Below are 17,705 nucleotides of genomic sequence, written 5' to 3' on the forward strand. Positions count from 1 at the left end.
TAGAGAGTATAACATATAAGAAAGGAATGACCATCTTGGGTTTGACTAGCCCATGAAATAGAAAACCAATACAAAAACCTTCTGCAAATAAAAAGAAAATAAATTGGTTTCCATATCTTTGGTGGAAAGAAGAGGATATAATTGTTAAATTTCAGCACAGAAAATTAAATGTAAAAATAAGGTATGTATTTTTAAAGATAAAGATATTGAATTACTAGAACAGAAGACCAGGGGAAGGAGCTTATGGATTCTTTATGACTGCAGAAGTAAACTTACAGTAAATGAAAGTTAAATATTTGTAAACATAATGACAGATCCTTATTGCATTATCTTTAAGGATAAGAGACGCAAAGTAAATGGCTTCTCAAAAGACATGCTGATGTACCAGCTGGTGTGGGAAAGCTAGAAGAGAGTGTTCAGACCACCGGATGAATCATTGATGGTCAAAAGTGACTATTATGGGACCCTTGCCCCACAAATAGATATTTAGCATATGGACCTCAAAAGTGAGATTTCAGATACAACACCTTTGGTTTTCCCTCAGTTTTCCTTCACCCACCAATGTATGTAACTGCAAGGAGGACTGGTAGTTATTATTTTATTTATTTATTTATGGTGTTAACACTCATGTTCAGTATCAGAATCAGCATATGCAAAGGGACTTCCTTTTTTTTTTAACTTGTAATTTGCTGCATCTGCACATTCTTCCTGAATGCCAGTACTTGCCAGTACTATAAAATATTAATGTGAAGCTTTATGAAAGCTTATAGACCATGACTGAGCGAGAAAAGTTGAGGTTCTAAGGTTGGTGCTGCAGGTATTTTAGTGATTACTGGCAGGGTTCCATAATTACATTTCTTGTTAATATTGCTATGTCAAAGCTGGTGTAAAAAGCAGATTTCTTTTTTCCTGTTGCTTTCAGTTCCCCTCTGAAAATAGATTCAATGGGATCAAGTCTCAGCCAAGGGCCATGCTAAAATACACAATGACATTAACAAGTCAGAAAAGATGCTGGCCATCAGTATTGTACTGTATGCCGACTTTTAGTATCTGCATTTTTAATTCATTCTTTGCTCCTGGTGATGCTGCTCAGGCCATACACCTAAGGAAGTAACTGCACTTTGTGAGAATGAGATGAGCACATCTGCATAAAATGGTGAATGGATTGCTGAAAATCTCCATTTACACTTTCCTCCTAAAATCAGAACATTCCTCTTGTTACGTTGTGTCTCTCCAGCAGCATTGCCATAGCAGACATTTCCAAAGTTATTCTGGGTCTCTGAATAGATCTGTGCTGCTTAACTGCTGCAGACACATTATATTATACATTTGTTTCTTATATTTCAAATTTGTACATAGGGGATGTGTTTAGGGGTACTTTTTATATTCATGAAAAAGGAAAAAAATGGAAAGTGCTAAGAAAAATGAATATTGAGTTAACGTAGTCTATTTTTGCATGGAGTAAATATCAAGCTAATGCATAAGATTTATCCTCTGTAGTAAATCAACAATATGTTTCATTTTAGGCCTCTCCTGTGACTTCTGTTTTTTACTGCAGTATTCAGTCATGCTGATTTATGCCATGCTATCCTGTGAATCTTTTGCAGAGTATTATCCAATAATGTAATTTTATCTTTGGTCCAGATGGAATGAGCTAAGAACACAAAGCAGGCAGAAAGCATGATTCCTGACACAAGCAGTTTACTTTTTGAAATAAACTTGGTATAAAATGTGAGACAAGGACACAAAGACATTAGGGGGTGGAAGACTGGATCAGGAAAGGCATCAGCCCAATTAACAAAATATTGTATTCTCTAAGGGCTTACGTACTCATTAAGATGGTTCTGTTTGACTGGAAGGGTTTCATTAGTGTGATGGCAGGAATCCTGGAGAGTAGGACCAAATTAGGACAGTAAGTACTAGGAACAGAAGCAGCAGTCTCCTAGTCTCATTAGACCACCCATATAAGAAATCAGAGCAATGGGAGAGGACGAGTGATACCAAAACAGGTGAAGGGCTCTGGTCTCACTTCCTGCACTTGAGATTGAGTCAGGAATAAGGGGCTGAAATAATCTCGTTTATTGTGGACTTCTATTAGTAATAGCATTCTTGCTTACTTACATTGTGTAGTATTTCCTTTCAGTTGTGCCAAAGGTGTTATCTTTTTGTTTTATTGATTGACCTGCTGATCCTGCATAGAGGAACTGCCAAAAGTAAAATTCAGTAATTTACAAGTGTACTCCTCCTCAGCTGCTATACCGTAGTTTATATTTTTGTTGTGGATTCTAGCTCAAATGGAGTAAAATCCAGATGTGTTCTCTGTTCTAGTGTTAGGAAGCTCAAGCAAAATTGGGAATCACCTCTCAACATTGCACCATATATTAAATAATTCAGTGCATGCCTTTTTTTCTTTAGTGGAACTGTTTTCATCTCACAGCTGTTAGAGACTGGTTTGAGAAGTGTGCTCTCAACCTTCTGAGTTTCACTTTTATAAAGAGTCTGTATGTGTGCGAATGTATGAATGTGTGTTAATTTAAAAAACCAATCTGTTATGTTCTGTTATGATTTATGTTCTATGGTGTTTACTGTTCCCCAGGGAAGCACAATGAAAATAGGTGATCGATTGGTTGACTAAAACTGATATTAGAGACATCACTGATGTACTCTTATGTAGCTTATGTTTATGAAAACTTGAAAAAGTTTGATATGCTTATCCTTTCCATGTGTTACAGGTTTTTTTTCTTTCTTTTTTTTCTTTCTTTATACATCTTTGAAGACATCTACATCTTTTTTTCTTAGAAAAAAAGCTTTTTGGACAGCATAGTTCTCTGAAGTTGAGTTTTGGAAACTAATTGCACATGTGTGTTAGGACACGTATGAATAGGTGCACCATGAAATTGGTTAACATTTTCATTGTTAGAACACAAGGTCTTACCCTTATCATGTGAAGAACATGTAAAAATAAAGCAAGTCAGTCACATTTAAAAATTTTATTCCAGTTCATATTTACTGTGGTAGCATGTTAGGAATCAAATATATTTAGAAAGTGTATTGTTGATAAATGCAGGCAAAATAGAAGAATGGGGAAGAAGACAGTAAAAAATTTCTGATCTCTAAAGGACTGCTGTTGATTCTAAAGTTCACCACTGCTAGTGAGTCACACCTCCACAACCATTCCTCTTGATATTGGGACAAAATCTGGTAAAAACAATATTCTGGTCACAGTTCAACTTCTGATAATAAGCTTGAGTCTCTGAACTTGGAGATGGCTAGTCTAGATTAAACCCATGATATGAATATTCCATCATTTTCTGAGGAATAGCAATAGCCTTCCTAAAAAGTCGTTTAATCAAAACAGGGATCAGGATTGCATATGAAATCAAATTCATTAGCATTGCCCCAGGGTTACACAATTCTCTGCATATCATCTTCTTTTCCATAGTTGCACAGAACAGAATGTGTTTCATTTCATTTTCCTTGAAAAATTTACTTGGCCTAATATCTTGGCAGCAGTTTACAAACTTTGCTATCTTATACTGCTGCCAGCAAGAATAAAGGAACTGTTCCCAGTCTTCCATGAATGAAACTAAATTTGCTAAATTAAATATTTGTTTTCTTGCTGTGAAATCAGTCTCACTAATCTTTCAGACTTCATCCAAGGAAATTTTCATGCAATTTGAACTCACTAAAACTTGCAGCTAGACAAATATAGACAGGAAGTAAAATGCAAATTATGGAGAGCTGTGGTAATTAATCTCATACATCACTTGCCAAAGATTACATTTGGTGCTCATCAGTGATAAGCTCAAACTCAAGACAGGATGCATTTTCTGGGGGTTACAGTGTAGTTCACCTAATAACTATTGATCAAGAAGCAGAAGTTACTGAAAGGTGTTAAGAACTAGACCAGGCAAAGTAATATGATCACAATGCTCTCTTCAGGCTTTAAAATTAATCAACCTATTTTTTTTTTTTTTACTTATTACTTATAAAGCCAAATAGAAACATTTCATTACAGTTTGTTACTGACTTCCAGTATATAGCATTTTTTTTTCTTCCTGACAGGTGCAGCTAGTTACAACAGTTTTTATGTTTTTTGCAAATATTTCTGCCAAGCTGTGAAACCTGGGAAACTGAGGGTCCGCTGCAATGTGTGTAAACAAGGAACACTGACGTTGACAAGGGTAAGCTTTTCTGCTTGCTTGTTTCAAGGTTTTGAAGTATATGGAAATGATAAATCTAATTTTATCTATGTTTACATACATGTGGCTATGTATATATGTATTTCTACTTAAATATTTTCTTGCTGTTTATAAATGAGAAGAGTAACTCAAAGGTTTGTGAAACCTTCATTGACTTATCTCCATTATTTGCAGAACACGAGGAAAACATAGCAGACTAGAGCTCAAATCTTGTAATGATGTTCTTAACTTTATATTTTAAGGATTAATGATTAACCTGGTAGTAGACACAATCTATAGAACTTCATGTGTGCTAAAGGGTTGAAATTACAGAAGCTTAAACAAAGCCTGGAGCAGTTTTGAGGCCACAGAGAGACTTAATGTCCTTGATTAAGGAATGAGACAAGGAGGGATTGAATGTCTGTGTGGTTGAGAATATTAATCTCTCTAGCCTAGACGCCACATGAAGTCAAGGGAAAATTATTGTGCCAGGACAAAAAGTTAGAGGAAATCTGTCAGGCTTGGTTTGCATCCTAAAACAAGAGAGTTTTGTTTGACTTGAATGTGCAGTAGTATGAAGCTTTGGCAGGTATTTCAGTGGTTGTGCTACTGGGCACTCAGAGTCCTTCTCTCATAAATCACAGTGTTTGTCACCAGGCTTTTTATGTGAGAGGCCTGTGTTTTGCAGAAGATTGAGCCTTACCATGCTGCAGATTTTGGGGGGGCTTTCTGTGGTATTTGACACATATTTAAATGGTTAAGCTTTTCTTTTGCTGTGGTTTAAAGTGGTTATTTCCCCTTTCATGTTCTTGATTTAGCCCAATGCTTCCATGTCTTTGCATGTAATAGCATAGTGAGACCCTTTAAAGCTCAGCTCCTATATTCTTATTGAAAAAAATAAACTGTAGCAAGGCTTATACACATCTAATTCAAAAAGCTACAACAGCAAACCCCCTCAAGCTCTGTCTGCAATTCCTGAATTACTGGACTATCTCTGATTTACTTCAGAGACTTAGCAGTGCTGGGTTTTGTGATGTTGTGAGTGAACACATCTAAGGGGATTTGTTTTTCCTCAAAAGCTACATTTAAATATTGGTGATTAATATAGGCTTAAATCACATAAAATCAAGATACAGGAGAACTTGCCATTAATGTACCTTTCCAATGGCATAATATTCAGGATGGATAAAAACACAGACAATATTGTATTCAGGTTGAATACAAGCAGTCAGTGCTGCTGAAAGACATTTCTGTTGTCACTACATGAGTTTGAACCTTGTACATTGCAATGACAGCTCAGAACATGTGTCCTCTGCTAGACCCAGTGGCTTCCTTCAGTATGCCCAGTTTTGGAAATGGTGCCTTTCATACCTGTGCTGTTTTGTTTGGAATCATTATGTACCTTGTATTAAGTAGACTTAAATTTAATAACTTTTCAGTTTTTACAGATTCTGCTAAATAGTGTTCTTCATTTTGGAGACTTAAAAAATAAAATAAGTCTTATCGTGTTCCAAGAATACTCCATAACTCCATGATAAAATAATAATTTTTATCTGTTTTGTTTTTAAGTAATACTTGACTATGAAAATAATTTGCACTTACGGTTTTTGTTACTTTTTCCCCAAAACAAAGAAAATATTTTATTTTGTTTTTCATCTCTTGTTTGACCATTGCACAGTAATTGAGAACCGTGAGTGTGCTTTTCCAGCAGTTTGGACTAGCAGTCCTGAGGACTTCCAAAGTGCAATATGGCCACACTTATCACCATGAATGTGCTGTACAACAGTCATTTTGTTTTATAAATAAGTACTATCACCTCAGTCCTGAGGTTATGAAGATTAGGTGCAGATTTGACATGTGCCTGGCCCTTGTGACCTCTCTTCTTCTCATTTTCTGGTCCATCTTCCAAGGAGACAGAAAATAATTTCACCTGGGGAAGGCTGAAGTATGTACTACACCCCATTTATTTTTCAGTACTCTGCAGAAGCGTCCCTGCATTAATGCCAGGCAAAAGTGTGGTCCTCCGAGCGAGTGGATTGTATCTACTCTGCTTTCTTCAATACATTGCCATCTACAGTACGGAAGTTATGTCAGACTGAAAATGTTGCTATCAATCACTTGACTTCTGTGCACATTAAAAAAAAAATCATGTAAGTTAATACATTACCCCAAACCCTCTATCTCGTCCCTCCAATCCCACTGGACTATGCCAGCGATTGCTGGTAGACATCTTCTCTACTGGTACTACAATTATTTTTCTCTTATAGAGAAATGAGTCAAAATACAGTTGACATAAGCAAACTCTAAAAAAGCCACCATACTATGGATTTTTCAGCAAAGCCATTTTTAAAAATACCTTGATTATTTTTTCTTATTCTCTGTAAACTGTGCCTGACCTTTACATGGCAAGTTTCTTGAGAAGCTCTCTTGTGCCATAAGCAGCAAAGCACCATGTAAGCCAGCATTTGTTACACTAATTCTTTTACTGAGATGAAAGTGAATACCTGTGTAAAACCCACACAAAGCTTTGGACAGCCTTAACTTACTCTACATGCTAATCCTTTTCCTACCTAAGCCACAAATGACCAACCTAATTAAATTGAGCTTTATTTTTTCATGGTGTGTTGACTGACATTTTAAAATATTACTTATTCATTTAAACAGTCTTATTCTAAAATCTTATTTAACTGCCATGCCTATTTGCATAGCATATTTTCTTATACGATGCTCAGACTAAATTGATGATACTATGTCTATGAAATTATAGAGCGCACTGTTTTGATTTTTATCAAAGACATCCATCTAAGTATTAAATCTGTAATTTTCCAGTTGACACTTAAGTCGGTGTTTTATGAACATTTCATGACCTAATGCTTTTTAAAAGATATTTACTAGATTGATTTAATTACCAGAAAACACCAGTCACTGCAAAAGTATCACCTCTCCCTAGTTTATCTAATTAATCAAGCACAAATCCATGTCTGGAAAGACGGGAGTGTGGGAGTCTTATGTAGACCACCTACAAGCCTGCCAGCAACTTTCTTGAAATAGCTTGAAGATTTTACCCATTACTTTCACCCTGGTTTACATATTCTGTTGCTTTTAAGCTTTTAAAAATATTTATTTCATATACAGACAATGCTGGAATTTGTTTCAATGGCCATGATTCAGCTAATTAGAGTATTCCTCTTTCCAGAAAACAAACAAACCAACCGCCCCCACCCTTGCAGTTCTTTTTTTGAAGCTGTAGCAGTGGTAACATTCACATTAACTCCATAGTGGAAAGGAAAATGCATATCTGCGAATGGAAGGCCTGATTCTGCCAACTGGCATGCACCAAGCTCTACACACAAACCACACCTTTTCAACATAACTGACTCTGTCACATAGTCCTGATATACAGGTCAGTAACATTTGACTTGATATCTGTTTGTCATAACACAAAATTCAACCGGAGTAAGAATCTGGGTTGAAGCATGGTAAATTGACTTTAGGTCTCCCTACTCGGCCCCAGTTGCTGTGGTGAGGACATTTCTGTGGCAGGCACTCATGATTCATTACTGTTTGGTAATTCTTCACATTCTGTCGTTGGTAGTACTGGCTGAGCTTTCAGTATGTCCCTATTACAAGCACCAAAGGTGTTTTGCACAACTGCTTCTATAGTTTTCAAGTGTTCCTTATGGCTCGCGTTATTATTTCAGATCTTTTCAGATGTGGGGAGTTATATATGGATCCGATTTACCTCCCTGCAGCTGAGATGAAACTTAGTTTCTGTCACTGACAGCACACCTGGATTTCATCCAGCAGCTGGTGCACACAGTCCTGTTGCTGTCCCTGCCCTGCGCATTCCGGAGGAATTCATGTGTTTTGTTAGACTGTCTCTGCCGCAGAATTGCTCTTTCATCATTTGTCATATTAGGGATATTGCTTTCATCTATTGCCTTTCATCTTAAAACTAGCAAAGACATGGGCATCTGATGAATTTTGTTTCTCTGGCAGCATGAAAAGCTTGTCACTTAGGTAGCTTGTCAGTTAGCGCAGGCTGTGTGGTACATCACAGTTCTGCAAGGGAAAAGTGCTGGTGTCCTCCGAGTGCTTCCCAGTGACTGACAAATAACAGGTCATAGATCGTTTAAGTGGTCTTCCTAATAGATGACACTGTAGTATGTTGAATTGATACTTTCATATTTCGTAGGAAGAAAGATCTTTAATAGTCGTGTTCTTAGAGTTCTTATGTCCTAACTGAATTTTAATAGAATTATTCAAATAAAGTGCTTTCTTTTTAATGAATACAAACTTAGCAGAGATTTTCAGTAATATCAAGTAAAAAAAGCACCTTACTTTTGATCTCCCTTTTTTTAATATGTCATTGTGAAGCTCCATTCCACAGCGCACCACCTCACACCACTGCTCATTTCAGATTACACATTATTCCTGGAATTCATTACTTACATCCTGGCTTGGTGACAGAGAAAGAAAAGAGCACCGCTCACTGCATGGGAGCAAGGCTCACTGAAAGAGAAAGGGACAAGTGGCACCTCCACAGCTGTCGAGCCCTTACCACTGCTGAGTCAGCTTCTCCCCTCTGCTGGTTACCACTGCTGGGGTGATATTGCAAACAGGTTACAGAAAATCAATTTGTCCTTTGAAGCTAAACTGCAAAACAAACTTCACCCAGTGGACTGCAACGTGATACAGAGTGATCTCATTCACAGGCCAGGGAGATATTAAAAATGTGATTGAATTATTGAGACTGGATGATGTAGGTATTTGTCCCTCCTAGATGACGTGTTTGCTGTGAGAATAAAAATGTTTTTGATACCTTTTAGCTAACACACGACAAACGCTATGTGTTAAAATACTTATATTGAATACTATACACAGGAAAGTTACCATTGTAATGTGTGCTCCTTGGTAGAACTAACGAAGGCAAAGCAACCTTTCATTGTTGGGTTCCTGCTAATGAATTTGTTAGTACAAAGATAGCTTGATTTCCCTGCATTTGGCTGATAAAAGTAGTACTTACAGGAAATTACAGGTATTCAATATATGTGCTTCTTTCCACATAAATAATGAAAAATGTCTCAATTCTGACATCTAAATTACCACCACTGGTCACCGATGTTAATGCTGTTTTGAGAAGACCAGTGCAGAGAAAAAGAGGTCTCAGAACTCTTTTTTCTCATGGTTTCCACAGAGTCAGGAAATCCTTCTGCATTAGTAATATAAAGTCATCACACTTAATCATAAGCTTATTTTTTTTGTAGTGAACCAGTACTTTTTGAGAGTGAGGGAACATCTCAAGGTACAAGTATATTATTCTGTTGTATAGCACAAGCCCAGATGTGCCCAGATCCCAGTGAGAAATCAGGCGTATTCTGATCTTTTCCCTACCTGCTCCACAGGCAAATGTACTATTTTGTGCAATTACTTCTCTCCTGATCTGATCTGACAGTGACAGGCCTGCTAAATATGAACTGCTGAGACGCCTCGTGCGGGACCATATTGTGATAGTAAGTCCTGTCTCCTAGTGGCATTTGTAGTTCCTGCACAATTCCATGCTAAAGTAGATACAAAACCTTTACCGGTCATACATGTTAAATAGTTTGAACAGTTTCCAATAACAAAATCTGTCTCACAGAATTGCAGAAGACGATCTTTTGCCATCATAGCAAAGGAGAAACTATCACTAATTGGCCTGACCAAGGAAGCTGCTATTTTTAGTACTTTTACTGTAGTTCCATAGATGTCATGCATGTAAGGAATTTCTGTCATCTAGGCTTCCGTATTGCTCTCCTATTGTTTGCAGTGACTTGGAGCAGGGCATGAGCATTACATAAATTTAGTGCTGAGCTGACCCAGAATTACTGGTGGAACTTTCATAAGAAGGATCACATGGAGTCTGCAGGTCTGATTCTGCCATCACTCAGCCAGTGTCTTCATTGCTTTTAGTAATATGAATATCAGAAGAAAAAACAACCAACCAAACAAAACACAATGCCCACATTTCTATCTTAAAAGGTCTGTTTTCTTTGATGATATGCTAGATTGTGCCCAATCCAGCCACACCGTGGGGAGGCTGCTCCAATACCTGTTTAAGATACTATGGTTCTTATAGGAGTAAGAAAGCTCAACACTGGGTGACCTCAAAATTATTTTATAACTATTTTATTCTGTATTCTCCACTTCTTCCTTTGGCTCTGAGTCTCACTTCCCACTGGACCTCGTAAAGGACAACCTCACTCTTTCGCCTGCGTTACACCATGACACTGCCATTGCGGCTGGCCTCCAAAGTGCCAAGCTCCACCTGAAGAGAACAGCTGGGAGAAACCAGAAGACTTGATATAGTTTTATACAGGCTTACGGCTACCTCTTTTATTTCTTTTTCCAATATCCCTTAAGACAAATTTCAGTACATTGGACATAAATTGTTTAATTTATCTATATACTCTAAATGAAAACAATACATACTTGATTTATGAAGAAAATTATTCTATCCATTCCAGAAGACAGGAACAGCAATTCTTTCATGCAAAATAAACTATGCAAAGAAAACAGTTTTGCCTCTGTGTTGAAAAAAATAACATATAGGTTTTTCTTTCATTTTAATAGGAGAAGAAAGTATATTTTAACTCCTAATTTTATTAGAAGCTCTGAGATTTCTATGCATGATTTATAATATTTATTTCAGTATGTGTTTTCAGTGAGATGGCACGTTATAAAATGTCTTAAAAGCTAGAAAAAAAACACCAATTACTGGAAAGAGGGAAAATTACTTCATTGTTATGTACCACTTCAAGTCAAGCTGTGAAATAAAACTGCCCATTAATGTGAAGCCTAAAGTAGGTTTCTCCCGCCTGGATGACAACAGTCATAGATGAAAAGGCAAACAATTACCAATTTTACTTTCAGGTTAGACTTTTACCTGAATCAAATGTCTCATGAACCCTTTTTGCTAGAGAAGATAGATGTGTCCCTAGGAATACAGGTGGTGCTCAGTGTATCCTGTTCTGGTGGTTGCTGTGGTGTCACAGAAGGACAGACTCACAAACTGGTTGAGGTTGGAAGCGACCTCTGGAAGCCATCTGGTTCAGCCTTCCTGCTCAAGCAGGGCCACTTGGAGCCAGTTGCCCAGGACCGTGTCCTTCTGAATATCTCTGGGGATGGAGCCTCCACAGCCTCTCTGCACAACCTGTGCCAGCACTCAGTCACCCTCGCAGCAAAAAGGTTTCTCCTGATGTTCAGACAGCACCTCCCGTGTTTCAGTTTGTGCCCATTGCCTCTGGTCCTGTCACAAGGCACCTCTGAAAAGAGCCTGGCTCTGTCTCTAGTACATCCTCCCTTCAGATATTTATATGCAGTCATGAAATCACCCCTAATGTATATTTCAGTAAATCACTGAGAGCCTGGGACTGGCTACTGTGCTCAGAGTAACACTTGTTTTGTCCAAAATATGAGATGCATTTGAATTGCTTTTGTGTAACATTGCACATTCTCTGAAACATAATCAAGGATCCTTTGATAAATAGATCCTGTATTTCATAACACCTCCTTCTCCTGAAATCCTTAGAAATTTGGACCACTTACCATTGGGTGGCATGGGATCACATATACATGTAGACCAGATCATGGACTTTATCCGTTTCATGCTTTTATAGGTCTTGGGCTATTTCTATTCATGTTTTTTATAGGTTTTTGTTTAGATGCATGAACCTTTCTGGGGTGATGTGATAGGTAAACAGCTTTATTCAGCTTTAGTTTGGGCTGTAACTGGAGAGGGATCACTCTTTCTCTCTGCTGGTATACGTGCAGACCATAGGACCACAAAAGGGTGCTATGCTGGCCAGAGACATGAAAAGGAAGCATATCTTTGGGTTACATCTTTTGGCACATTGATTGTTGGCAGCTCGGTCTGTCTCCATGCAGTATTCCTCCCCTCAGAAAGGCCCTCTCTAAAGTTTCTTCACCTTTTATGGTGAAAGGAGAGACAATGAGTGTTTGTCAGCATTTTAAATGTTAGAGCCATATCTACTCGGTTGACATCTTAAGCTGGATGCGTAGGTAAACCCTTTTTGGTGACCCCTCCCCATATATTTACCTTTTGGATCCCTTTTTCTACTCAGTAAGACCATAATGTGCTGTGGATGGATGCTGAAATGTATTACAGTACAAACAAATCTTGGACTGTGACACTGGGTTTTTTTATTTTAATATGGCAGCTGCCACTGAGATTCAGATGTCCCAGTGCAGAACTCTTCTAATTTGCTTTCTTTATTAAAGTACAGCCAAACTTCTGTCTTCCCAGTAATATTCCTTAGATAGCTGTGGGTACAGAGAGACCATGCTTGCACTACATTATTTCAACATTTTTCATAATGATGAATATTAAACAATTCTAAAGAGTCAGTAATTTTTTCCTAATTTTTAAGGTGCTGGAATAACCGATGCACCAGCTGGCTAAGGAGGAAAAAAACCCTATATTTACTCAGTGTATTGTAGTAGCAGAAGTAGCAAATGCCAAACTATTTTCTTAAAAATGTACCTTATCTCAGTTAAGAAGCTGATGTAATTTCTATAGTATTATTATTATTATTATATTTTGATATTAATTATTGCTATTTAAGGTGATTAATTAAAAACATATTAAAGTAACTGTTTACCTCTAAAAGGGTCTCTAAACAGGTCTCTATTCTACCTCATTGTAGAAGAAATCCCTCCAAATCTGTGCATTTTTCCCTCATGCCTGGTGTTCCTTGCTGTTTTTTGTTTTTGTTTTTGTTTATTTGTTTTTGTTTTGGTTTATTTGTTTTTGTTTTGTGTTGTTGTTGTTTTTTCAGAAAAAAATGTCAGAAAATCCCATCAATTCTTGATGGTGATGTACAAGATCATTTATTGCAGGTGGATTTTAAAAATAAACTGATGTTCCTCACTCTCAGGCTTTTGGAATAGTGTGAAGAGACCTTCTTTTTCCTTTTTTTTTTCATTTTTCTCTTAATTTGTCTGCAGGTCTTGACCCCACGATAACAATTCTTTAACGTGCATTCATAGTTATTGTGTTGATGTTCTAGTACGTTACACCTGGTTTCACCTTCTCCCTGTTGCTAACCCAATTAAGAAGAACGCAGGACGAGGCTGTTCAGGTTCTAAACTGTGATCAGAAAGAGGAGCCAGCAGGTCACCTCTTTGATTTTGCTGTCACCTTCTACCTCAGTGCTGCGTTTTTGCTAATGGAAAAAGGTTTCCTGAAATTCAGAGCCAGTGATGAGGGCTAAGATGGCTGACTTTGGCATTTTTGGCAAAACAGTAATTTAAAGAGGAAATCAGAATCTATAGGCTTTATTTACTTCAACTAGAATTAAATAGCTAGATTAAGGTTCTTTTAACCTCTGAATTTCTTTTGTCTCTACAAATTGTGTAGTTTTGTTTAATATATTTATACTATGCTAGAATTTTTTTCCTTTAGTTTGACTCTTCAGTTTCTCTTCTGCTTTTACCTCTTTCTAGCGTATCTCAATTTGTAAATTCCATTAAAGAGAATTGACATTTTTTAGCTTTCTTATTTAAAATATAACTGATAAATTTGAATCTTAAGTTTGTGCAGTGAGCAGAATCTTCCTGTATACTTCAGGAAGGCTGCATAGTTATCTATAATCTATTTTTTCCTTTGTTCTCTGATAAACTGAGTTAAGGGGCCTGAATATTTGTGTCTAGCTGAGGTGAGAAGGGGGAAGATGAGGTGGAAGAGTAAAAAAGAAATAGTTTATTTTTTGCTAGTACAGATACTCATTTTGTGCTGGCTGGCTATGTTTCTGCATCAACAGTAACACGTCACAGGAAAATGGAGGTAAAATTGGGTATGGATCCTGTTATATTCTGATAAAATCATGACTATTCTTTCCTAATGCTAAATTTGTTGAATGCCAGCTCGTCCATAACTATAATAAAACTAGCTAATGCATAAATGAATTCTGGCAATTTTAAATAAAATTTTAAAACCTGATATGACAGGGAAGAATGCTAAGAGGTAACCAAGTGTGTAAACACTAAATGAAGGATTATCCTTATTTGCGAGAAATCCATTCCAGCGAGAAATTGAATTGAAGGCTTCTCTCAAAAAAAGAAGGTCTACTGTAGCAAGTGAGCCAAATCAGCACCTGATTTTATTCCCTTTACAGTAATAAGCTTATGTGAGACTCATAAACAATATACAAATGAGTATGAATGTAACTGAGTACTCTCTGTTCCCTCCTCTTTATACATTTTCCTCCAAAGAGTAAAATACTGATTATGCCAAACTTTTAAAGCTGGATGTGATCAAGCACATTAAGACTGATGCAGTTCATTTGTAAGAGCATATTGCATGAACAGCCTCACCTCTTGTCTGGTATTTTTACTTTGCAGAAGGATTTTCTGTACGAAGTGCATAAGAATCATATATGCATAAAATGACTAGCACCTGTAAAACAGTAGATCCTGTATTTCTTACTCTTTCAACTGAAGAAAGAAGATTTTACCTGATCGGTGAAAACAGCTGATCCAGAACCTTGTCTATGTCAGTATCTTAAGTGACGTAGAGGTTAAAGATAAAGAAAAGATCACAAACCTCTGTGCCACTGATGCTGAATTTTAATGGGCCTCAGCAATGTGTAGCGAGCAATTTCAGAAACGAGACCTCTAAAGAATTAGACTGCAGCAATCTTGGCACTACCTTACTGTAAATAGATGCATCTGACTTAGAAAAACAGTTTGTATTAGATTTACCTGTCTGTATATACTTTAATTAAACATAGATGTTCTCCAATTTTGTAGTGTGCATAGATCCAAAACCTACCGGTGAAAGCTAAGACAGTAGATTAACTTCTGGGACAGGCTCTTTTTAATAAGTAGACTCTAAGCTTCCTGTACTGTCAAAAAGGCAGACGGTTTCTGTGTACAGAGTGTTTCCCTAAATGCGAGGTCCTATGCAAAAAAGACAAGTATTGTAGCAAGTGGTATAGGACCCCACCACCACCAAAAAAAAAAAAAGAAAAAAGGAGAAAGTGAAGGAGAAAAACATATAGATTCACTCATTTTCAAATGCAGATTGTTGAGGCTAGAAGTCTATCACTTAGTCACTGTGTTCTCTGTTTGACCATATGGCTGCAAAATCTAGTGAAATGATATAAAAGCCCTAGTTCTCCTCCTGAAAACAAAATGTAGCAGAATAAAGTGGAAAAAAGAGAAGTTTTATTTTATTCATTCTTGTTATGCACTTTAATATGTTTTATTTTCAGTGGTTTTGATATTTTATGGAATCTATATCTATCTCTCTGTATTTGACTCAGTTACTCTCTTTGTCCGTGAAATATGAGGGATGAAATCTCTAAGTATGCCCCCAAAAGGATTTTTTTAGCTAGTTCCAGCACTCTTATAGGTATACTCTATACACAGCTAAAACTCAGCAGAATGCAACACACCTATTAACAGGGTATCTCATATTTCTGAAGAAATTGGAAGCACACAGGTGGAAACAAAAAGGTTATGGTCTGTTACAACCTCATGTAAACCGCAGCTATCCTGCTAAACTTTTGATGAATTTACTGGTAATCAGTCTCCACATGAAACAAGAAAGCACATGGCCATCTAGCAACTCCTTGTCTATCCCCTTGCTCTATGCAAAGAAAACTCAAGAGAGGAGGGATAATGCAGACACAGAGGAGGCCTTTTTTTATTTTATTTTTTTTGTCATGGGGAAGTTTAGTGCACATGTAAAATCCCTTTCAAAAAGGGAACATAAGGGAAGAAGTCTCTCGGTCTGTCACCACCAGCACCATGTCTACATCAGAATACATCGCCTCACCTCTGTCCCTGGGAAAGTAATGGAACAGCTTATCCTTGGTGCCATCTCAAGGCATATCAAGGATAAGAGGGTTATTAGGGGCAGTCAGCATGGCTTTACCAAGGGTAAGTCGTGCTTGACCAACCTCATAGCCTTTTATGAGAATGTAACAAGGTGGATGGATGATGGCCGAGCGGTGGATGTGGTCTACCTTGACTTCAGTAAAGCCTTTGACACAGTCTCCCACAGCATCCTCACCGCTAAGTTGACGAGGTGTGGTCTAGACAATAGAGTAGTGAGGTGGGTTGCAAACAGGCTTAAGGAGAGAAACCAGAGAGTGGTAGTCAATGGTGCGGAGTCTAGTTGGAGGCCAGTATCTAGTGGAGTGCCTCAGGGGTCAGTACTGGGGCCAATATTATTCAATATATTCATTAACGATTTGGACGAGGGAATAGAGTGCACTATCAGCAAGTTTGCTGATGACACTAAGCTGGGAGGAGTGGCTGACACGCCAGAAGGCTGTGCTGCCATCCAGCGGGACGTGGACAGGCTGGAGAGTTGGGCAGGGAATAACCTAATGAAATTTAACAAGGGAAAGTGTAGAGTCCTGCATCTGGGCAGAAACAACCCCAGGTTCCAGTATAGGTTGGGAAATTACATATTAGAGAGCAGTGTAGGGGAAAGGGGCCTGGGGGTCCTGGTGGACAGCAGGATGACCATGAGCCAGCACTGTGCCCTTGTGGCCAGGAAGGCCAATGGTGTCCTGGGGTGTATTACAAGGGGGGTGGTTAGTAGATCGAGAGAGGTCCTCCTTCCCCACTACTCCGCCCTGGTGAGACCACATCTGGAATATTGTGTCCAGTTCTGGGCCCCTCAGTTCAAGAAAGACAGGGAACTGCTGGAGAGGGTCCAGCGTAGGGCAACGAAGATGATTAAGGGAGTGGAGCATCTCCCCTATGAAGAAAGGCTGAGGGAGCTGGGTCTCTTTAGCTTGGAGAAGAGGAGACTGAGGGGTGACCTTATTAATGTTTATAAATATATAAAGGGTGAGTGCCATGAGGATGGAGCCAGGCTCTTCTCAGTGGCAAACAATGATAGGACAAGGGGTAATGGGATGAAGCTGGAACACAAGAGGTTCCACTTAAATTTGAGAAAAAACTTCTTCTCAGTGAGGGTGCCAGAGCACTGGAACAGGCTGCCCAGGGAGGTTGTGGAGTCTCCTTCTCTGGAGACATTCAAAACCCGCCTGGACGTGTTCCTGTGCGACCTCACCTAGGCGTTCCTGCTCCAGCAGGTGGATTGGACTAGATGATCTTTTGAGGTCCCTTCCAATCCCAAACATACTGTGATACTGTGAATACAATTTCAGCTTGGGAGTATTTGTAGAGAATCATGTCAGGATGTTATCTTTTGGGGCAATATCAACAGATAAGCAAATCAAATTTAAAAGAGCAATTTACTTGACTTCAAATATGTTCTTTTACAGTTACAGTCTAGTTTTAGTAGAGTGTAGAATCATGTAAACCACCAGATCTGTGCAGTGTGACTTGTATCTGCAGGAAGTCCCACTGGCTATGGCTCTCCTCAGGCACCAGTCTCATGTGTGATGCTCGGGAACACTGATATTGAGAGACTTACAATCTGTTTACAGGGATATTGTATAATAAACAAGAACATTGTTTGCTCATTATTTTTATCACAATATC

General features: G+C 38.1%; 1 protein-coding gene across 3 annotated transcripts in view; it reads left to right on the forward strand.

Moving 5' to 3' along the window:
- The window catches only part of PRKN (parkin RBR E3 ubiquitin protein ligase), a 725,918-nt gene that overhangs the window by 265,899 nt on the left and 442,314 nt on the right, over positions 1–17,705 (forward strand). For all 3 annotated transcript variants that reach the window (XM_082048436.1, XM_082048435.1, XM_082048437.1), the window contains one exon: positions 4,066–4,184. In XM_082048436.1, coding sequence (XP_081904562.1) covers positions 4,066–4,184 — 119 coding nt within the window. The remainder of the gene's footprint in view (positions 1–4,065; positions 4,185–17,705) is intronic.

This window comes from Streptopelia decaocto (assembly GCF_964273445.1).
Source record: "Streptopelia decaocto genome assembly, chromosome: 3".
Classification (NCBI taxonomy): domain Eukaryota; kingdom Metazoa; phylum Chordata; class Aves; order Columbiformes; family Columbidae; genus Streptopelia; species Streptopelia decaocto.